Here is an 18,558-nt window from a genome sequence, read left to right as displayed (position 1 = left end):
GTTTTCATTATATAAAGATTTTGATTCAGGCACTCATGCACACGGTTTTATTATTTTGGACATTCCATTGTTTCTTGATTTAAATACAAGATAAAGACATTTCTTTGTATCCTGGATACTTTATTTACGTTAGGCACTTTTGCACACTGGTATTACATTGATTTGCGAGTACTGTAAACATTTCAGTGTGCATTTCTGTATCTTGTTATGTTTTTTTTTATATTTGATGAAGAGCTCCTAGTACTATAAACATTTCATTGTATTTTGAATACTAATTATTATTAAGAAAGCTCAACATGTGCGGTGCAGTTCATATGTTAAGTAAAAGAAACTGATTGTTTTTCTTTTTTCAGGAAACAGAGAGCGACGGAGACCATTATATGGAAATTCCCGGCAGGGAGATCGATTATGATGTGATGTTTGTAACCGCTTTCTCACAGACTGCTCAGTTTGTCATAGGTAAATTTATGTTAACGTTTAAATCACATCAGGCCCGCTTAGCTCAATAGGGAGAGCACAGATCTACGGATCTCGGGGTCGTGAGTTCGATCACCGGCGGGCGTACATGTATGTTTTCCGTGACGATTTGATAACAGACATTGTGTCTGATATCATTCGTCCTCCACCTCTGAATCATTTGGGGAAGATGGCAGTTACATGCGGAGAACAGTTTTGTACTGGTACAGAATCCAGGAACACTGGTTAGGTTAACTGCCCGCCGTTACATATCTGAAATACTGTTGAAAAACAAAACAAATACATAGATAAATCAGTTTAGGAGTCAAATCGAAAGAAAATCGCCAAACAAAGTACTGGGACTAACATACCAACCCCACCCCACCCCCTCTACAATAAACTTAAACCCTAGTGCATTCGAATTTCGGTAAATTAAAAATGCTCGATATTTTTTACCGAAATGAATTCAGTTCATCATGATCATTGAAATGTTTTGTCTTTAGAACAAGCACTGCTAGAGAAAATAAAATCACCTTCTTAGAAATTCTGTCTAGGTCGAAAATATTAAGAAATCAAATTCCATGACCGTGATAGAAATCCTCATTTTATTTGACGAAACCTCGTGTTAAGAAATTTTGACGTCAACTAATTATTTGTTTAAACTTATAGGAAACTTGTTTCAAATGAATGAATAACCTTTCTTTAGGTTATTGGATAAATACTTTTAAATACTTTTGAATTATGACTTAAACAATTTATTCAATTATTTGCGAGATACAGTCAGTTGTATCATGTGAAATTACCCATTTATAGGTTCGATAAAAAAAAATGGCCTTAAGTATTTATATGTTTGATTTGTGTCGAGAAATATGTATGAGTTTTGCAGCGGAAATACTGCGCGACTTTTACGCGATATTATTCCACGAAAGAACGAGTGGATATTTCTCGATGCAAATCTAATAATTGTTTTTAGTACATACGCATCTATACTTAATATTACTATATAAATGTTATTGAAAATATCGTAAATATGAAAACATATTGACGTTTCAGGTTCCATTGAAATTTTAACGGGAGTTGTAAAATGAGTATGTAATAAGTAAGAATATACTAGCAACAACAAGAATGAAATTCCATAAGTATGGTCAAAATTATTTGACGATTTTATTTTTGAAAATATTTGTCAACATATTTGTGTCAGAATATACTGTTGAAATAAATATTTGAGCCGTGCCATGAGAAAGCCAACATAGTGCGTTTGCGACCAGCATAGATCCAGACCGGCCTGCGCATCCGCGCAGTCTGGTCAGGATCCATGCAGTTCGCTAACAGTTTCTCTAATTGCCTTAGGCTTTGAAAGCGAACACCATGGATTTTGACCAGATTGTGCGGATGCGCAGGTTGGTCTGGATCCATGCTGGTGGCAAAGCCACTATGTTGATTTTCTCGTTGCGCGGCTCATTTATCTACCAATTTCAGAGTTGCCGGAGAAGGATTGCAACAAGATAAAAAGTGGAGGTATGCAAATCACTTCTTTTGATTTTAACCCTTTATCATGCTGGACATGATTGATCCTGCATTTGAGGGGCCTCCGTGGCCGAGTGGTTACGGTCGCTGATTTCAAATCACTTGCCCCTCATCTATGTGGGTTCGAGCTTCAATTGAGGCGTTAAATTCTTCATGTGAGGAAACAATCCAGCTGGCTTATGGAAAGTCGATGGTTCTACCCAGGTTGCCCGCTCGTAATGAAATAATGCGCGGAGGGGCACCTGGGGTCTTCCTCCACCATCAAAGCTGGAAAGTCGCGATATGACCTATATTTGTGTCGGTGCGACGTTAAACCCAACAAAATGAATAAAGAAATGATCCTGCATTTGCGAACAGTGCAGGTCATGATCAGCCTGCACATCCGTGCAGTCTGATCAAGAACTGTAATGTTCGCCATCTATTCAATCTCTTTTTGGTAAGCACCCCTTTTAAGAGTTAATGGTACTGTTCATATTGAAAGATGGACAAGTTCATTATGGAAATTGAGCAGGGTAAGGACTAGAGAAAAGCAATGCAGGCCTTGCATATATCAGCTTTATTAGTGCATCATCACTTGTAACCATGGTAACAGAGCATTTGGTAGAGTGGTGCTTTGAATTGTTGACATGTCGATGCCATTTCTAATCTGGTTCCCTGCCATGCGGTGGTTCCCATTCAAAATGGCTGCCTATACGAGTATACGTTTGGTAATATGAATTAAGGCACTGCCTAGCATGGGGATTTATCTTTTATATATCTGTAGTAAGCAAGTCTACAAGATAGATTAAGCCCCGCCTATGATATCATATTTCTTTATTGTTTCTGTATGTAAGATATATACATATTTCTATAGAGAGAGTGTGAGTTAATACTTTGGATGCAACACACATATTAAATATATAAACCATCCTTCGGGTCTTGTTCTGTTTGTGTGTCAATAAGCCACCTCAATAAATCAATACATATATATTACAATGACGATATATATTACAATATCTACTTACGAAGAAATATTCAACACTCAAAAGAAAGTGAAACTTCGCTCTAAACAGTGAAGTTTACATTTAGTGTCATCATACCTTTTACAGCAAATATCATACTTTGCAAAATTTATGGGAAGCCGTGACGGTGACGTCATTCACCGCGTTCTCGCACTGGCTTTAGGATTTTTTGTTTGTTTTTTTTGCACGCCACGCAGAAACTTGGCGGCCTTTACACTTTCTCACTGTTTGAAAGTGATTTTAAGTTGCATGTACAGTTTTCATTACGAAAAAGAATCATGTTGGCGCGGTTTACGAATTTCTGTGACTGATTCGGTGTGCTCGGATGTTCTTGCAGACAACCAGTCTGCGTTTTGTACATAAACCGGAACCGGAAAACATCGAAAAAATTGTCTCAGTATATGCAGACAACAAAGACGAATAACTATGTACGGACGTTACCGTCTCGGGAATTTTCATCCCATATTAAGTGACCAGTCTAGGAATGATTTTTCATACTCTCGACTTTTTTTGTGAATTTTGCTGGGTTTTGAAAGTATCGCTGCGCTTATTTATTTTTTTTACAATTTTATCACCAAAATAAAAACAAAGTTGTATTAAGATTAATGTTTAACCAAATTTAAACGAGTTTAAACTATAAAAAAAGTAAGTCTTTTAGACATTTTTAAATCTGAAGATTTTTTTTCCATGACATGTCATATACCAGTTGTTATATACCGCAATGTTGGTTCATGAGCATCAGTTGGAAAAAAAAATGATTATAGCGACATCAATTTCTCTCTTGTTGCTAATTTGAGACAATTTTGAAATAAAGTCATAGTTGTCATGTAAATGCTATCATTGGCTGATAAATATACAAAAATGAAATCACTATTTAGCTTGAATTATGTAACTGCAGGTGGTTACGACAATTTCGGGTTGGAGTTCGTGGTCCCAGTTGGTGCAAATGATCAATTTTATAGCATATTCCTCGTGAATGCCAATACCGCACCTGTTGTGGTTGACCTTCGTGGTGATCAGACCGGTGTTGTTTCTAAAACAGTTGGTGCTTTACAAACAGAGAATGCAAAGAAAACTGATTTTGGTACTTCTTCTATGGTAAGTTATGGCATCAGTTTTATATATATAAACATATACTATAATATTATATATATTTACATTCACTACATGTTTTATATAGGAAGAAATAAAAATGTTTTCGTATAAACAACATTGGTGTAATAAGAACAAGGCTGGCCCTTTCCGTATATATATTTTTGTGTGCACTTAGACAGACATAAACCACGTTGTGACTTCTTGAAAATCATCCTAGAATCTCCGGTGCGATTTATGGATTTGCAAGAAGCCCTTTTATGGTTTAAAACTAGGCTATATATACTTGCACAAAAATAGCATTCAGTTCTTAACAATAAAATTTGTAGACCATATTATGAATCCTGTGATACCGCATAACGCTAATAGTAGGCCTATGCCCAATATTATTGAGAGATGCTTGTTTTAGGTTTAATTCCATGCGCTTTCCTTATTGAGCTAAGCGGGCGGGAAGGTCAGCTAATCGATGGGACAAGACAATATAATATAACTGGGAAAAAGTTTTTTCAGGAAACTAGAAAATGTCGTAAAACTTGTTGTTATAAATTTGATTGAAAAAAAAAGAAACTGTAAGACCTAAAATAAAATTTTGGTAACAGGGATTTTCGACATTTTCTGTCACAGATTGCAAGAAACAAACCTAAAATGTGCATCATTCCCATGGCATATTAGCGCCCATATGTGTAACAACCCGCCGAAAATAAAACAACGAAGATATCAATGTCATTTTCAGCACAAAAAATAGTTTTCCACTGACAAGGCAGTATTCGTTAAAAGTGTCATTTTAACAGCGGCAGTATAGTGTAACAATGAATGTGTCTTATTTTCATAAAAGCCAACTTTTTTTGTCATAATGTATACGAAAACTAGTAAACATATCTTTGGCCAAAAACAATTTTGGCAATTATCTCCATGAATTCAAAATTGATTATTATACATATACAAGGTTTTCCTCAGTTAAAACTTGGTCTCTTTATGTTATATAACAACTTGTCGCATTGTTTGATAGAAATCGTTATAACATACTCATTTAATATCAGAGCTACCGGCGACGACAGCGTCGCATTACGGTTAGACGCGTGAAAAAGAAAATGAATATCATTTATCACATGTTTGACGTCGCGGGAGTGTAATAAAGTCATTACATAAAAACCAGTGTGCCCATACCACGAGACTTTGACGTCATTTTATGGCTAAGACGGCAAGCCAAATTCCGTCGATTCGATTCTTCAAAGTGGCGTAAGTTCTTTATTTCTTGATCAAATATGACCAAATAAAGCGCAGGCTAAGGAAAAAAGTGAGTACTTCACTCCCAAGTAAACGGTTTTATCAACAGATGAACAGTTTTGGCCGGAATCATGGATGGTCTCAAGATCATACTCTTCTAGAAAATAACAACAACTGATATTTTCTCAAATGACCCTTATCAAATTGGTAAGGAGAACTTGTCATTACATTGGATAGTTAATTACTTTACAATTGATAGGGTTCTCAGTAGTTAACAGTTCACAGGGTTAATCTAGGGTTACATTGGCCAACTTTCACCAGGCTGTATGGTTCAGCCATCAGATAAAATTGTGCTATTTTAGAGGCTTAAAATTTTCTAACAAAATGTTTCCTGTATTTATATAAAAAATAACCATGCAGCCAGGGAGCCAGGCTAGGTGTTTACCAATAGTAGATTATTCTACTTCTTGTCAAAACTATAGGAAAACATCAAAGAGCAGAACTCAACATTTACACATGCTAAAAGTATAAAAAGCAATTTAGAGACATCCGCAGATGTATTCAAACGATGATGAACATGGAACCTTCTATGATACACGTGTTGAGGCGGTAATTCCATGAAGAGCGGCGTTTGGTTCCCAGATAAAATAAAGGGTTTGCCCCAAACGAGAAAACAATGGACAGAACTAAACAAACTGGAATTTAGGAAGGGGATCTGAGGTTATGGAGCCTTTGTATCACAAGAACAGTCAAAAGACAAAATTAAAAAGCAGGCACCATATCCAAGGGGTAATTCAACAATACCCAAGGCTATGAAAGCGGGAGTATTGGAACCACCCACAAATACACCAACTTTCAAAATTCTTGGAGAAAGGGTTGTATAATTCTACACATTTCTGCAAAATCAACTTCTTGTTTGGCCGAGCCTAGAAATAAAATGTACTGATGTCACGACTTAAGTAATCGTGACACCAAAACATTAAATTCTACAACAACAGTAGAAGTCAGTGGGGTCCGCCAAACTGGAAACTAGACCTGTATCTACCACAAGATCCTGCTGTTTCGACTTCCGTGCAGTTTTGAGAAAAAGAACCATACACATGAAAACAATCGGGAGAAGACGCAAATGCTCCGTTGATATGCATTGATTCAATTTTGCTTAAAAGAAATCAAACAGTTTCATTTATCGGGAACACATACATAGAAACTTCACATCAGGCAAACACCAACATTTGATATTCTAAGATAAGATTATTAATTGAGTCGGAAAGTCAAATTACAAGTAACATTAACTCTGATGAGATTTTTAACAGACTATAAATTCTCGTTATGTACTGTTTTGATTCTATTTTGCTTCATAATCTATTAAAAAAAAACTCTGTAGCTTTTACTCTGTTTTATTAACGTTTATCAAAATGACAACTTTCATGTAAATTTTTCAATTCAATAACAATTATCATAATCCGGAAGTGATGTAATGTTGTTAAAAGTCATAGTAAAGTATCCCTAACATCTAAATGTATTCAGGATTTGCAAGGAATGTCAATTATTTATCTTGTAAGTATTAATATAGGTTATTTCATTTAATATCGAAACAAATAGTTAAGTTAACCAGACGTGTACTTGCAGCACGACCATTTTCCTTAAAGCTTGGATTGTCACTGAAAAAGCATGAAAATCCTGACTATGAACAGTGACGTCTGTCAAAATAGAGTCTATTGTATATGAAATTCTATATGAAATACCTGTGGTTTTGAGTGCTAAAGGTTGGCGCGTGGCCGTTAACTGTTACCTATTGTAATCATGAGTTGCATACACACAAAAGAATTTGAATAGCCGCGATGCAGGGCTTTAACCTGTAACGTGTAGCTTCCTATGTTACAGTGGAGCACTGTAGCAATTAATATACTACAGATATAATTATTTATAAAAAGGAAATCTTAAACAAATATTTTGATTCAGTTTTGTATCAGCCTTACAGAGATATTAAAATGATAAAGTAAAATGTTAAATAATAAATAATATGAATCGGTCGTTATAAAAGCTGTACAAAAAAATCTATTTTTAAATTAAATAAAGCAGTTTATCATTTAGCTTACTCCTATAGAGTGATCTCCCTTGTCATTCGAATCAGGACAGGTAGAAAGAATCGCATGCAGATCTATATCCTATACAACTAGAAAAATGAATGATTCAGATCATATGCTTTTTGTTTACTGTCGAGTGCAATATGTATTAATTTAAGGCTAAACTAGAGAAGTCTTTCTTATACGTTTTGAACTATTTTTTCACGGCATAGTTTCATGCGCTTCGGTCACGTCTGCGGATTTTCTAAATTGTTTTAAAGAAATACACGTTCGCTTTTCAACTTAATCATGCTCGATGGATCAACAGACTTGAAAACATAATTTTAATACGAAATGACGCATTCTTTAACCTTACTGTATTTACATATGTATGAAAATATCAACCGACTGTAGAACAATGTTCAGAAAACATCAATAAGAATATCTGTCGATTAGCCCGAGAAAAAAAAACGGGCAAAAACCTTATAGCGGATTAGTCTGTTTTTCAGTGAAAATGGTTAGTCTGATATTTTTGCATGCTCTGGAATACGGTAATTGTTAGTCTCAACCACTTCGTGGTTTCAACCTAAAAATCAATTTAGCAACATCTGATGATGTATTCATTCGGCGATGCATATGGTAGCTTCAATGATAATGTGTAATTCCACCAAAAACGGTGTATGGTCCAAAGTTAAAATAATTGTTTTGACTTAATGAGAAAACAGTGAGGATAAACCGTTCATATCTCTTTTGCCCAGCACTAGTGATTCAAGGAGAAAATGAAAGATGGTCAATGAATGTCACTGAACTTCCATGTTCATTGCCGTTTGAATACACCTGTGGATGTCTCTAAATTGCCTATTGTACTTTTAGCATGTGTAAATGTTGAGTTCTGCTCAACCCGGGGCTAGAGGGCGTGGGCGGTAGCATGCATTTCTACTACCGTCCATGAATAGGCTCAATCAAACCGAGCCTGCAACATTTTTGTTTTTGTCGTGTTGGGCGATCTGTAAAGTTTCCACTTTTCTCTATTTTATTTTACAAGCATTGATGAAAAATAGTAAAAATGTTACTGACGGACGGATCGATAGAAGGATGGATAGCCTGTAACCACGGACGTGTTGAATTACGTAAGTTGGTGCAACCAGATATATCTAATAAAAATGACTTGCCGGCTTAGCGGACTTGCTGTCTTAGCATATTTTGGATTTTTTAAAGATGTTTTTAAATAATTATGCTACATGTTTGTCAATTAAGGCCTCCCGCAGAGCCGTTATTAAATACCTGTGAATCGGTAATACGCGCGACATCTCTGATGTGTACAATCATCCGTTTTCTGTCAAAAAGGGCTCTTGCTTGCCGTCTTACCATGCTCATTTTCTCTAAATAAAACAGTTTTCCCGTTTTCAGGCCAAAACTGTTCATCTGTTGATAAAACCGTTTACTTGTGAGTGAAGTACTCACTTTTTTCCTTAGCCTGCGCTTTATTTGGTCATATTTGATCAAAAAATAAAGAACTTACGCCTCTTTGAAGAATCGAATCGACGGAATTTGGCTTGCCGTCTTAGCCATAAAATGACATCAAATTCACGTGGTATGGACACACTGAAAACGATAATACACTAGTGTAATAAAGCTTTGACGTTGACGTCGTTTGTAGTAAAGGAGACGTTGGTCAAATTGACTTGCTTATATAGAAAAAGAAAGTAGAATTTTTAATGTTTCGACAGTAAAGGCTAACATGTGATAAAAAGAATATTACAGTTGTGACTTTCCGCATTGAATTTATTAAACTCGTTGAATAAAATTGATAAAATGCTCGGCAGAGACTCGCATTTTATTATTTTATTCAACTCGTGTATTAAATTCAATATGAAAAGACACTCATGTAATATCCTCTATGTATACTATCTTTTTTTGTGTGAAAACTTCCGGTTAATTTAGCAAGGTCACGTTTTCAAAGTTATCTACGGAAAAATTCAAAAATTCTTCATCTTGATCGTACTGTCCATCCCATTTTCCAGTTACATAAATATTGTGTATTTATGCAGGTCAAAATTGAGGCTACAGATGAAATTTCAGTATACGTGATACGCACAACTGTTTCAAGCAAAACAGTGGGCCATTCAGTACTTCCGGTGGACACACTTGGACCCAACTACCACGTGTTTTTAGACAAAAGTCTTGAGGGCCTCAGCACTCCCCTTTCTGGTATCTGTTTTTGATAGTTCGAACATGTATACTTTTTTTTCGTTAAAAAATGTTTAATTTAGTTAATATGCATAATGTACACCTTTTTTTAGCAATTCTGAAAGATGCGTGCAGTGTCCACATTTGCAGCAGAGCAGACGTTTTCCTCGTATTAAATTAAGGCAGTTAATTACTGAACATTGAATTCAAATGCAGGCAGCATTCGAATTCAGATTCAAATGGTTTGTTAGGTGTGTCCTTATTATGGTTAGTACTGTAACTACATGTTGAGCTTCAAAAAGATTTGCTGACAACAAACTAGTATATACTAATGCAAGGAATCCGTCTAATTCAAGAAGTTAAAAGAATATGCTGGCTAATTTACGGATATTTCGTTATGTCGCCTTGGTGTGCGCGCGGTTTATGCACCAAATTTCGTTGTGTCGTCCTGGCGCGCGCGCCAAAACGAAATTTTGAAACTTTGTGTCGTTTTCGTGCACACGCCAACGCAACAGAACGAAACTAACAACGGGACATAACAAAACATAGAAAGCGACAGAATCAAACATTTTACTTCGTGTTGGCGCGCGCGAGATAAGCAAAATTGTTGTGTTGCGCGTTGGTGCACACGTCACGACGAAATGAAATGTTTCATTCTGTTGCCTTTGCTTGTATATGGACGACACAGTGGAATGCGCTTCAAAAGTCGCATGCGCGCCAACGCGACATAACGAAATATCCTTAATCAGCCATCATGAAAATAAATTCAACTACTTAAGAATGAGTTGTGTACACCTAAGGCAGGTGTTACAGATTAGATTATACTGTACATAGTAATTTTCTTCTTGGGGTATACGGCTGCAACAATCGGTTCCTTGCATATCAGATTCAATTTGTCTTTTTTACAGAAACAGTTTGCAGTGGCTATGCAATTACTGATAACACCGAATCGAACGTTGGACCTGTACCTGTCGTTGTTGATATTACTAAAGATATGTATAATACAGGTAAGTGTACAGTCTCTATTTACAGCTCCTCCGAAGGGCATATACCACTATACAACGGCAGGCATTTTCTTTCCCACGTCTTGGTAATTTAACACTTTCAGAGCAATACCATTTGAACTAAAATAACACACACATACACACACGCACACACACACACACACACACATTATACTAGTCAAAGAAGCCCGAACGAGGTCGTACTGTATTTCATGTACAGTACTGCAACTATTTTATCAATTTTATGATTTAGTTATATTGATGAAGTGTTGCCGTTGTTTTACGTTTTACGTTGTTGAGCGTTCTTTTGCCACACGTTAAAAGCGCATGCGCATTCAAATCAAAACATCCGGCAAAACATCAGGGCAACCAATAGCATCGTAAAAAGGTATATATGTCATTTTTCAAACTTTATGTAATGTTGCATTTATATTAAAGATTCACATTTTACACGAGGTGATGTTGATTGTGTCGTTATAGCATTGGGACATCAAAAGTTGCTAACAGCTAATCGTCCAATAGCTGTGTTTTGTGGTGCAGACGATAATAGGGCGCAGATGCCACCGCGTGAGACACTAGGTGAACTACACTATATTCCGCCATTAGCATTTGACAGCGCAGTTGAGGAAGCGGAAATACGTCTAGTGGCAACTGAAGACAGTACCGTCGTTATTATAAGGGGAAACTATGACAACCTAGATACTGTCGAACTCACGGGAAATACATTCACCCGAGACGTAGTGCCGGATATGGTGAGTCTTGATATTATTTGCTGGCTGTGGCGCAAGTCAAGGGTGCTAACTGCTGACGTTGTCGTCGGCTTTGTAGTCAGCGCGTGAAATTCATGCATGTGTTCGCCATCATAATGCTGAGATTACAACACAGATTCCATAACCCTTGCATCTTTGATTACATTATGCCCCTTTTGTAGATAATTTTGAGGTGCCTTTTGCTTAGCATTGTAGACATCGCCTGTCTGTCAATAGAAAACATCATGATCAAAATCTTCCAACTTCAATTTCATTTATTGAAAAACGCTTTGAGCAGTTAATGAACGGAATGTTATATTCTAATCATTCAAATAATGGGTAAATAAAAGGTAAACTGTTTTGTTCTTAGCAGTACCATCCTTTTTATATGGTGGCTGACTTAGGACATTTTATAATGTCGCATGCCATACACGTTGCGCCAAGACGAAAAGAAATGTTTCGTAATGTTGCGTATGCTTGCCCGCAGCTTGAGTAGCACATTTCGCGCTGGCTCGTGCGCCATCAACTAAATGCTACCGTGTCGGCGTGCATGCAAAAACGAAATAAAATGACCTGTTGTATCGCGACGACTCGCGCACCAGGACGACACAACGGTATGTACCACACACGCCGCGGGCACGCCAACGCAACATAAAAAACATTTCAATATGTCTTGGCTCATGCGTCAAAACCCTATTATGAAATCTTTATCAATGTCACACACACCAACGTGAAACAGCGAAATAATTTTTTCTTCTTGACTCGGGCGCAAGAAACATTATATTTCGTACTCCCATATTCCTTGTTTCGTTCTTTGTCTTGGTATCTTCGTTTTTGTCGCAGTGGTGTATACACCTAGATGACTTAAAAACGTTAAAAACTTCGTATTGACAGGTTTGCGCGCGCGCCAGGACGACATCATAAAATGTGCTTCGCGCCGACGCGACATGTCCTAAATAGGGCGCCATATTTTTGCATTCAGTTGTAATGAAACATTCCAGTGAAGGAAAAAAGTCTGACCAACTTTGCAACATTTGTTTTAGTTTACAAACACAGGCGACAATAGCTCTTTTTCAATTTTGACAAAATGTTCATCGTCCATAAAATAAAAAAGCAGAATATATTTTGATATAAATTTGGCACAAATAATTGTCCCGTTTCCTGGCAGGAATCAACGTCTTTCATAAAAGTTGTCACCCTTCTTCATTTCCATCTCTGCAACCGTCAATAAAGTGGAACGTCCGACGCGGAACGTTCAACAGTCATAAATCAAGGTCAGAGATCACCAATTCAAAAAAGTACATGGAAAGTAATCGTATACCTGGGAAAGTTTAGTGAGTAATGTAAATAAACCAGAGAAGTTAATTAGTTATTCTTTAAAATCTAGCCTTTTAAGTGGTAAAGAGTATTTTATTACACATTTTGACAATATTTGCCACATTATTGATTAGATATGTATTGAAAAATGTTTCATGACATGGTTTTTATTAGATATACTAAAGTCTTGTTTCGATTTACGGAAGGTCGTACACACCATTATATTATAATTTACATTATAATGGAAGTCCATGAGAAAACAGTTGGTGGTCTCTAACCTATCAACGGTTGATGACGTCACGTTGAGAGAAAACAAAATAACGTGCGCCGATGATGCAGGATAAAAATAATGATCCTAACACTTTTACTGCCCGTCTGTCTTTATTTCTACATGTAGAGTGTAGTCTGAAGTAAGCCGGATAACATCACAGAAAAGAAACAGAAATAAAACATTTTCCAGTGGTTACGCGACTTGAATAATAGTGACACAAAAACACTAAAATTTTGTATTACATTGCAGCTGTACAACATCTCATCAACGAAACCGATACAAGTACATCTACAAATACGGTCGAAGGATTTGAGCTGGGCTTCTGTTGTCGTCATACCACCGGCAGAACAGTACAAGTCAAAACATTTCTTTCCTGGAAAACTTGGCGATCTGGGTTTACCCGTTCCCATTCCACTTGAAATTGCGTAAGAGCATCATTTCCATATTTATGTCGTATTTAAAGACTATAAATTTGATGATAGCTAAGCACTTACATCTGTGAGCAAATGTGCATGTATGTATTTTTACTAGCAGAAAAAAAAACACTTTTATATTTCAACGGAATCTGCAACTCTCAAATTATAATAAGAATAGTTATTTTAAAATGCCAGCGACTGTTAAAACATACATTAGTTTTCAGTTTACATTAGTAAAATCATTGTTTGTACTGATATAAAAGTTCACCTTAATTTACACAAAGTATAATGTAAATTTTATATCAGATTTCGAGAAACAAAAGAAGCGAAAGCGTGTCTTTTAGAAATTTATGATAGTGATGTATATTAATTGTGTTCAACATTTCAAAAGCGCCTCAAAACTTTGTTTCTTCCTAAACATTACTTTAAATTCTAAGGTGCTACTTTTAAATTGTTTCTTTACTAAGTCGTCATCAAAAATCCTATCACAATTTCAAATCTGCAAATGTTAATTACTGTGACTACTAATTCGGAAAAAAAACTTTTGAAGCTACGTGCAACTTCCTCTAGACTAAATATATAGATCTGCAAGGGATCAATTTGCAAACACTAATGCATCAAGATAGAGTAAGGGCCTCCGTGGCCCAGTGGTTAAGGTCGATGCCTTTAAATCACTTGCCCCTCACAGATGTATGTTCGAGCCTCACTCAGGGCGTTGTAAACCTCATGTGAGGAAGCCATCCGGCTGGCTTTACGGAAGGTCGGTGCACGCTTGTGACGATATAATGCACATTGGGGCACCTAGGATCTTCCTCCACCATCAAAGCTGGAAAGTCGACATATAACCTATATGACCTAGGATTGTGTCGCTGTGACAAAAAAAAATCAAGATAGGGTGCAGTTTGTCAATGATCAGTTGCTTTAACTATAGTTTATTATGTTTTAAGGTATAGCTCGGCAGTAAATGCAAATGGTGATTCAGTTACGAGCCAAGTCCAAGGAGGAACACTTGGTGACTTAGTTGTACAAACACTAACTTATGCAGAAAACACGTTTTCTCTTACGTTATTAAAAGCGACGTCGGGCAGCACAAAATTTATAGTTGCAAGTGATGTTTTGTACAACGACATAAACAAGGTTTGTCTTCATATCTGGTTTGGTATCTGACAGATTTAGTTTTGTAATGTGAATGCAGTTGTATTAGTTTAAACAGTAACATGTCTTAAGCAGCAAACTTGCCTTAAGAAGTCGGTCAGCTTCTCAGATTGGGTTTGTGTTATAACTGTCTCAAGCTGTCTTAAGCGAAAACCTACCTTAAATAGCAAAATTGTGTCGCTCTTTTAGCTTCATGCTTAATGCAGTATTGCCTGTACTGCAAAATGCACTTGCTGAATAAAAACAGGATATATAAGCAATTGCGTCGTGTCTTTAATACGACGTTTCATAAACACAGTCGTACTGTTTGTATGGGACCTTAATTTTCAGTCCAGATGCACAAAACGGCAAAGAGCTTTTTTAAACACCTCGAGCTAATAGTTTGGACATTTTACCTTTATACACACTAATGTAGCATCTACCATAGCTATTTTAAAGCTTTCATTACGTCTTTTTTTTATTGATAAACTAGTGGGCAAGATAACATAACCTCTAATGTCTGTTAAAACTAAATTACTGATAAACAGATGTTTAAATTAGCTCAGTCCCTAATGTTTTTTAAAACTATATTACTGATAACTATGTACCGATATACAGATGTGTAAAGCATCTATGGTAGGGAAAACGCATGTTGTTTCGTGTTATCCTTCTACATCTGATGAATCCCGGGGGATTGGTTGGTGCCAGAGCCCGTAGGGGGAGGGTACCAACGTATCCCGAGGAATTCTGAAGATGTCATAACACGAAATGAACATGCGCTAACGCTGTTCTAGCATAAAATGAAAAAAAAAACCTAATAAATGAATACATTATCCATCAACGTCATTAAATTTCAATGAAATGCGCGGTAATATCTGAGTTTTTTTTTTCGCGTTGACGTTATTTCCATTTGAATTATCCATTTTGGGGCCGTAATACGTTTACGCTTTGCCACGGAATGCGCATTTATAGAAAATGTTATGACAGCACGTGAGCGCGAGAATCTCGCTGTTAACACATTTTCTCTCTTGTTAAAACACCCCCGAAAAGTGACAGGAACAGCAGTTTCATGCTAGAATGTCTTTTTAAACCAATTTACTGATAAACAGATGTGTAAAATAGTACAGTCTCTAATGTCTCCTAAAAGCAATTTACTGATAAACAGATGTGTAAAATAGTACAGTCTCTAATGTCTCCTAAAAGCAATTTACTGATAAACAGATGTGTAAAATAGTACAGTCTCTAATGTCTCCTAAAAGCAATTTACTGATAAACAGATGCGCAAGATGACACATGCCCCAAATGACTTTTCAAGGTATGTTTGCTCCTGCACAGTTGTGCAAGAAGATAACAGAGCCTTATGTGTTTTCACGGCCTTTTTTACTGATAAACAGGTTTGCGTGAGAACACCAGGAACACCAGGCGACGGAGAGGATAACGACTGTGATGGTCTGACTGATGAAGAGCAATGTACAGCTGATATCATACCAGGAGAAATAGGTAAATCCCACTACATGAAGTCAGTCTTTACAATGTTTATAAACGTAGTCCGTGTTAGGTTTGTTGTCGGGAAATATTGATAAACGCTAGGAGGGAGTAAGGGAGTTCAACTCTTAGACTTGGACTAAGATTGCTCCATTACTACTAATCATACCTCCTCCATAGAAGAGCAGAACACTACTAACCCATGTCTGGGACGGGTTTACTGGTTTCCTGCTTGTAATTGTCTTGCCGATTGAGCAGGGCTAAAGCAGTTTTACTTATTACCAGGGCCATGACTGTGATTAGTCTGTTACTGTGTACATGGGAATCGTTATCATGATTATATTAGCGTGACGGCCTACCCAATCTGACTTAAGTACATCTCCTATTACGCTACGCATAGGATCTGAGAACGACCTATTCATAGCCTCGTTCTGACGACCCTTTTGCTAGCCAATCGGAGCTTAACTTACAAAATTTAGCAAATTACCTGTAGCCTTGTCTTTTGATATTTACAATTCTTATGTTGTAATATGTCAGATAGCCGGTTAGCTCAGTTGGTCGGCCACTTGCTTAGCAATCGAGGGGTCCCGAGTTCGAGCCCTGGAATAACTGCACATTTTTCTTACTCTTTGACATTCCAACAAGTCGTCTCATTGGTTAAAATAGAAATAGCAATGCTGGAAATCCAAAATATACAGAAGACGTATGTGAATGGGTCGTTCTCAGATCTTCGTTTAGAAGATCAAGTACTTCAGTCAGATTGCGGCCTACCCAACCTTACAATTGTTAAGCTGAACCCGAGGTGAGAGTGTTGCAAGATATTTTGCACCAAACGCCACCTGCTCATCTGCCATTACACCCAAAACGCAAATATGACGTAAAATCGACAATTCAAGGAGTGTCCGTAAGTTGTTCTGGTCAATGCTAAATGCATACAGTTTCGTATTATACAGTTCACCAAAAATAGCGTCGGCAAATATTATGCGATCATTACAATACGAGTGTTTACGAGTGTTTCCGCCAAGTACGAGCTCATTTCCGTATTTACATTTAGGTTTCTACCACTCATGTTCAGCTATATCAGGTACATCTGTACTAGATTTCTGTTGTTCGGTCCACATTTTCTGTAACAGCGTTTTTTTCCCTTTGAATATTCTTTGAATATAAGACAATACCCTTTTGAGTTTAAACATCATTAAAAAGTATACCAACGGTGGTAAAAGGAATTGCTTCAATTTTCAAAATGTTTTAATTACATGATTCATATAAGAAGAAAAAACGATTTTGTAAATTTGGGCCATTTTGAATACCAAACATTTTGTAATTTTTATTTTGGCTTTAATTGTTGATGGGTGGTAATAAAACTTTCACGACCTCTTAGTTTGCATAAAAGCAATATTTTTCTTGTAAAAAAAATAATGTAAAATTATGAATTTTTGTACGACTTTTACAATGGGTAAAATAATTTTTCGCCACAACATGCAAAAATCGACATTCTTACAGTATTTAAACAAAATCAAAGAATAAAAAGATCCTACTACCACACTCGGAGATCTTTGGAATGATACATAGTTTTCATCAGGATCTTGCAAAGTAAAACTGCATTTTCCGAAAAGAAATCACTATCATAAATTAGATGGATCATACAGTGCACATCCAAATTTCTTATTCCGCTAAATAAAAGATAAGCGATAATCGAACAAATCAAATTGTCAGTACGGCGTTCCATAAACCAATGCGTCTCACTGTTGTTACCCAGTAACAGCAGACATTGTTAATCACTTCATCTAAATAAATGAGCCGCGCCATGAGAAAACCAACATAGTGTGTTTGCGACCAGCATTGATCCAGACCAGCCTGCGCATTTGCGCAGTCTGGTCAGGATCCATGCTGTTCGCTTTCAAAGCCTATTGCAATTAGAGAAACTGTTAGCGAACAGCATGGATCCTGACCAGACTGCGCGGATGCGCAGGCTGGTCTGGATCCATGCTGGTCGCAAACCCACTATACATACTATCGCATACGGTTTCGCTAATTGCAAAAGGCTTTGAAAGCGAACAGCATGGATCCTGACCAGACTGCGCGAATGCGCAGGCTGGTCTGGATCCATGCTGGTCGCAAACGACCTATGTTGCTTTTCTCATGGTGTGGCTCAAATCATAATTTTCAGATGCTGATATTGATGGAAGTTTCAACGAAGATTGCGCTAATGGAACAACTCGTAAGTCTTCATTTAGTAGCTTATTTTGTCGTAACATTAACATTATTTAAAAACCGTTGTACATGTAGTCGGCTCTTCTTTACTGCTTTCGTTCTACTGCTTTCTTTACGAAAAAGACGATCAAAACGTGAGCATGCCTTTTTATGTTTTTCAGTGAATTATCGAAATATCAAAGATTAATAGATCAAATATATTTTTCATTAGTAAGAAATTGAAAAATTGGTAAATTTTGTCAAAACATGCAATATAAAGGAAATTTCTTTGTTTTTCATGTAAGATCGAAATATATTTCATTTGTGAACACCAAATTTTACATTTGAATCACTCGTGACTGCGTTAATTATGAAAATATTGCATATGGTGTGCACTCAGAATTTTTTTTGATCTTACACTGAAACAATT

At 36.6% G+C, this 18,558-nt stretch overlaps 1 protein-coding gene across 1 annotated transcript in view; it reads left to right on the top strand.

Moving 5' to 3' along the window:
- LOC128549565 (uncharacterized) overlaps positions 1-18,558 on the top strand; it is a 51,446-nt gene that overhangs the window by 20,268 nt on the left and 12,620 nt on the right. Inside the window, exons 7-16 of the mRNA XM_053526513.1 lie at positions 354-459; positions 1,936-1,974; positions 3,883-4,082; positions 9,421-9,580; positions 10,468-10,566; positions 11,044-11,315; positions 13,150-13,325; positions 14,264-14,453; positions 15,845-15,950; positions 18,106-18,156. Of these exons, the coding sequence (XP_053382488.1) occupies positions 354-459; positions 1,936-1,974; positions 3,883-4,082; positions 9,421-9,580; positions 10,468-10,566; positions 11,044-11,315; positions 13,150-13,325; positions 14,264-14,453; positions 15,845-15,950; positions 18,106-18,156 (1,399 nt within the window). The remainder of the gene's footprint in view (positions 1-353; positions 460-1,935; positions 1,975-3,882; positions 4,083-9,420; positions 9,581-10,467; positions 10,567-11,043; positions 11,316-13,149; positions 13,326-14,263; positions 14,454-15,844; positions 15,951-18,105; positions 18,157-18,558) is intronic.

The sequence above is a fragment of the Mercenaria mercenaria genome, chromosome 16, assembly GCF_021730395.1.
Source record: "Mercenaria mercenaria strain notata chromosome 16, MADL_Memer_1, whole genome shotgun sequence".
Lineage (NCBI taxonomy): Eukaryota > Metazoa > Mollusca > Bivalvia > Venerida > Veneridae > Mercenaria > Mercenaria mercenaria.
This window is presented reverse-complemented; position numbering and strand designations above follow the sequence as displayed.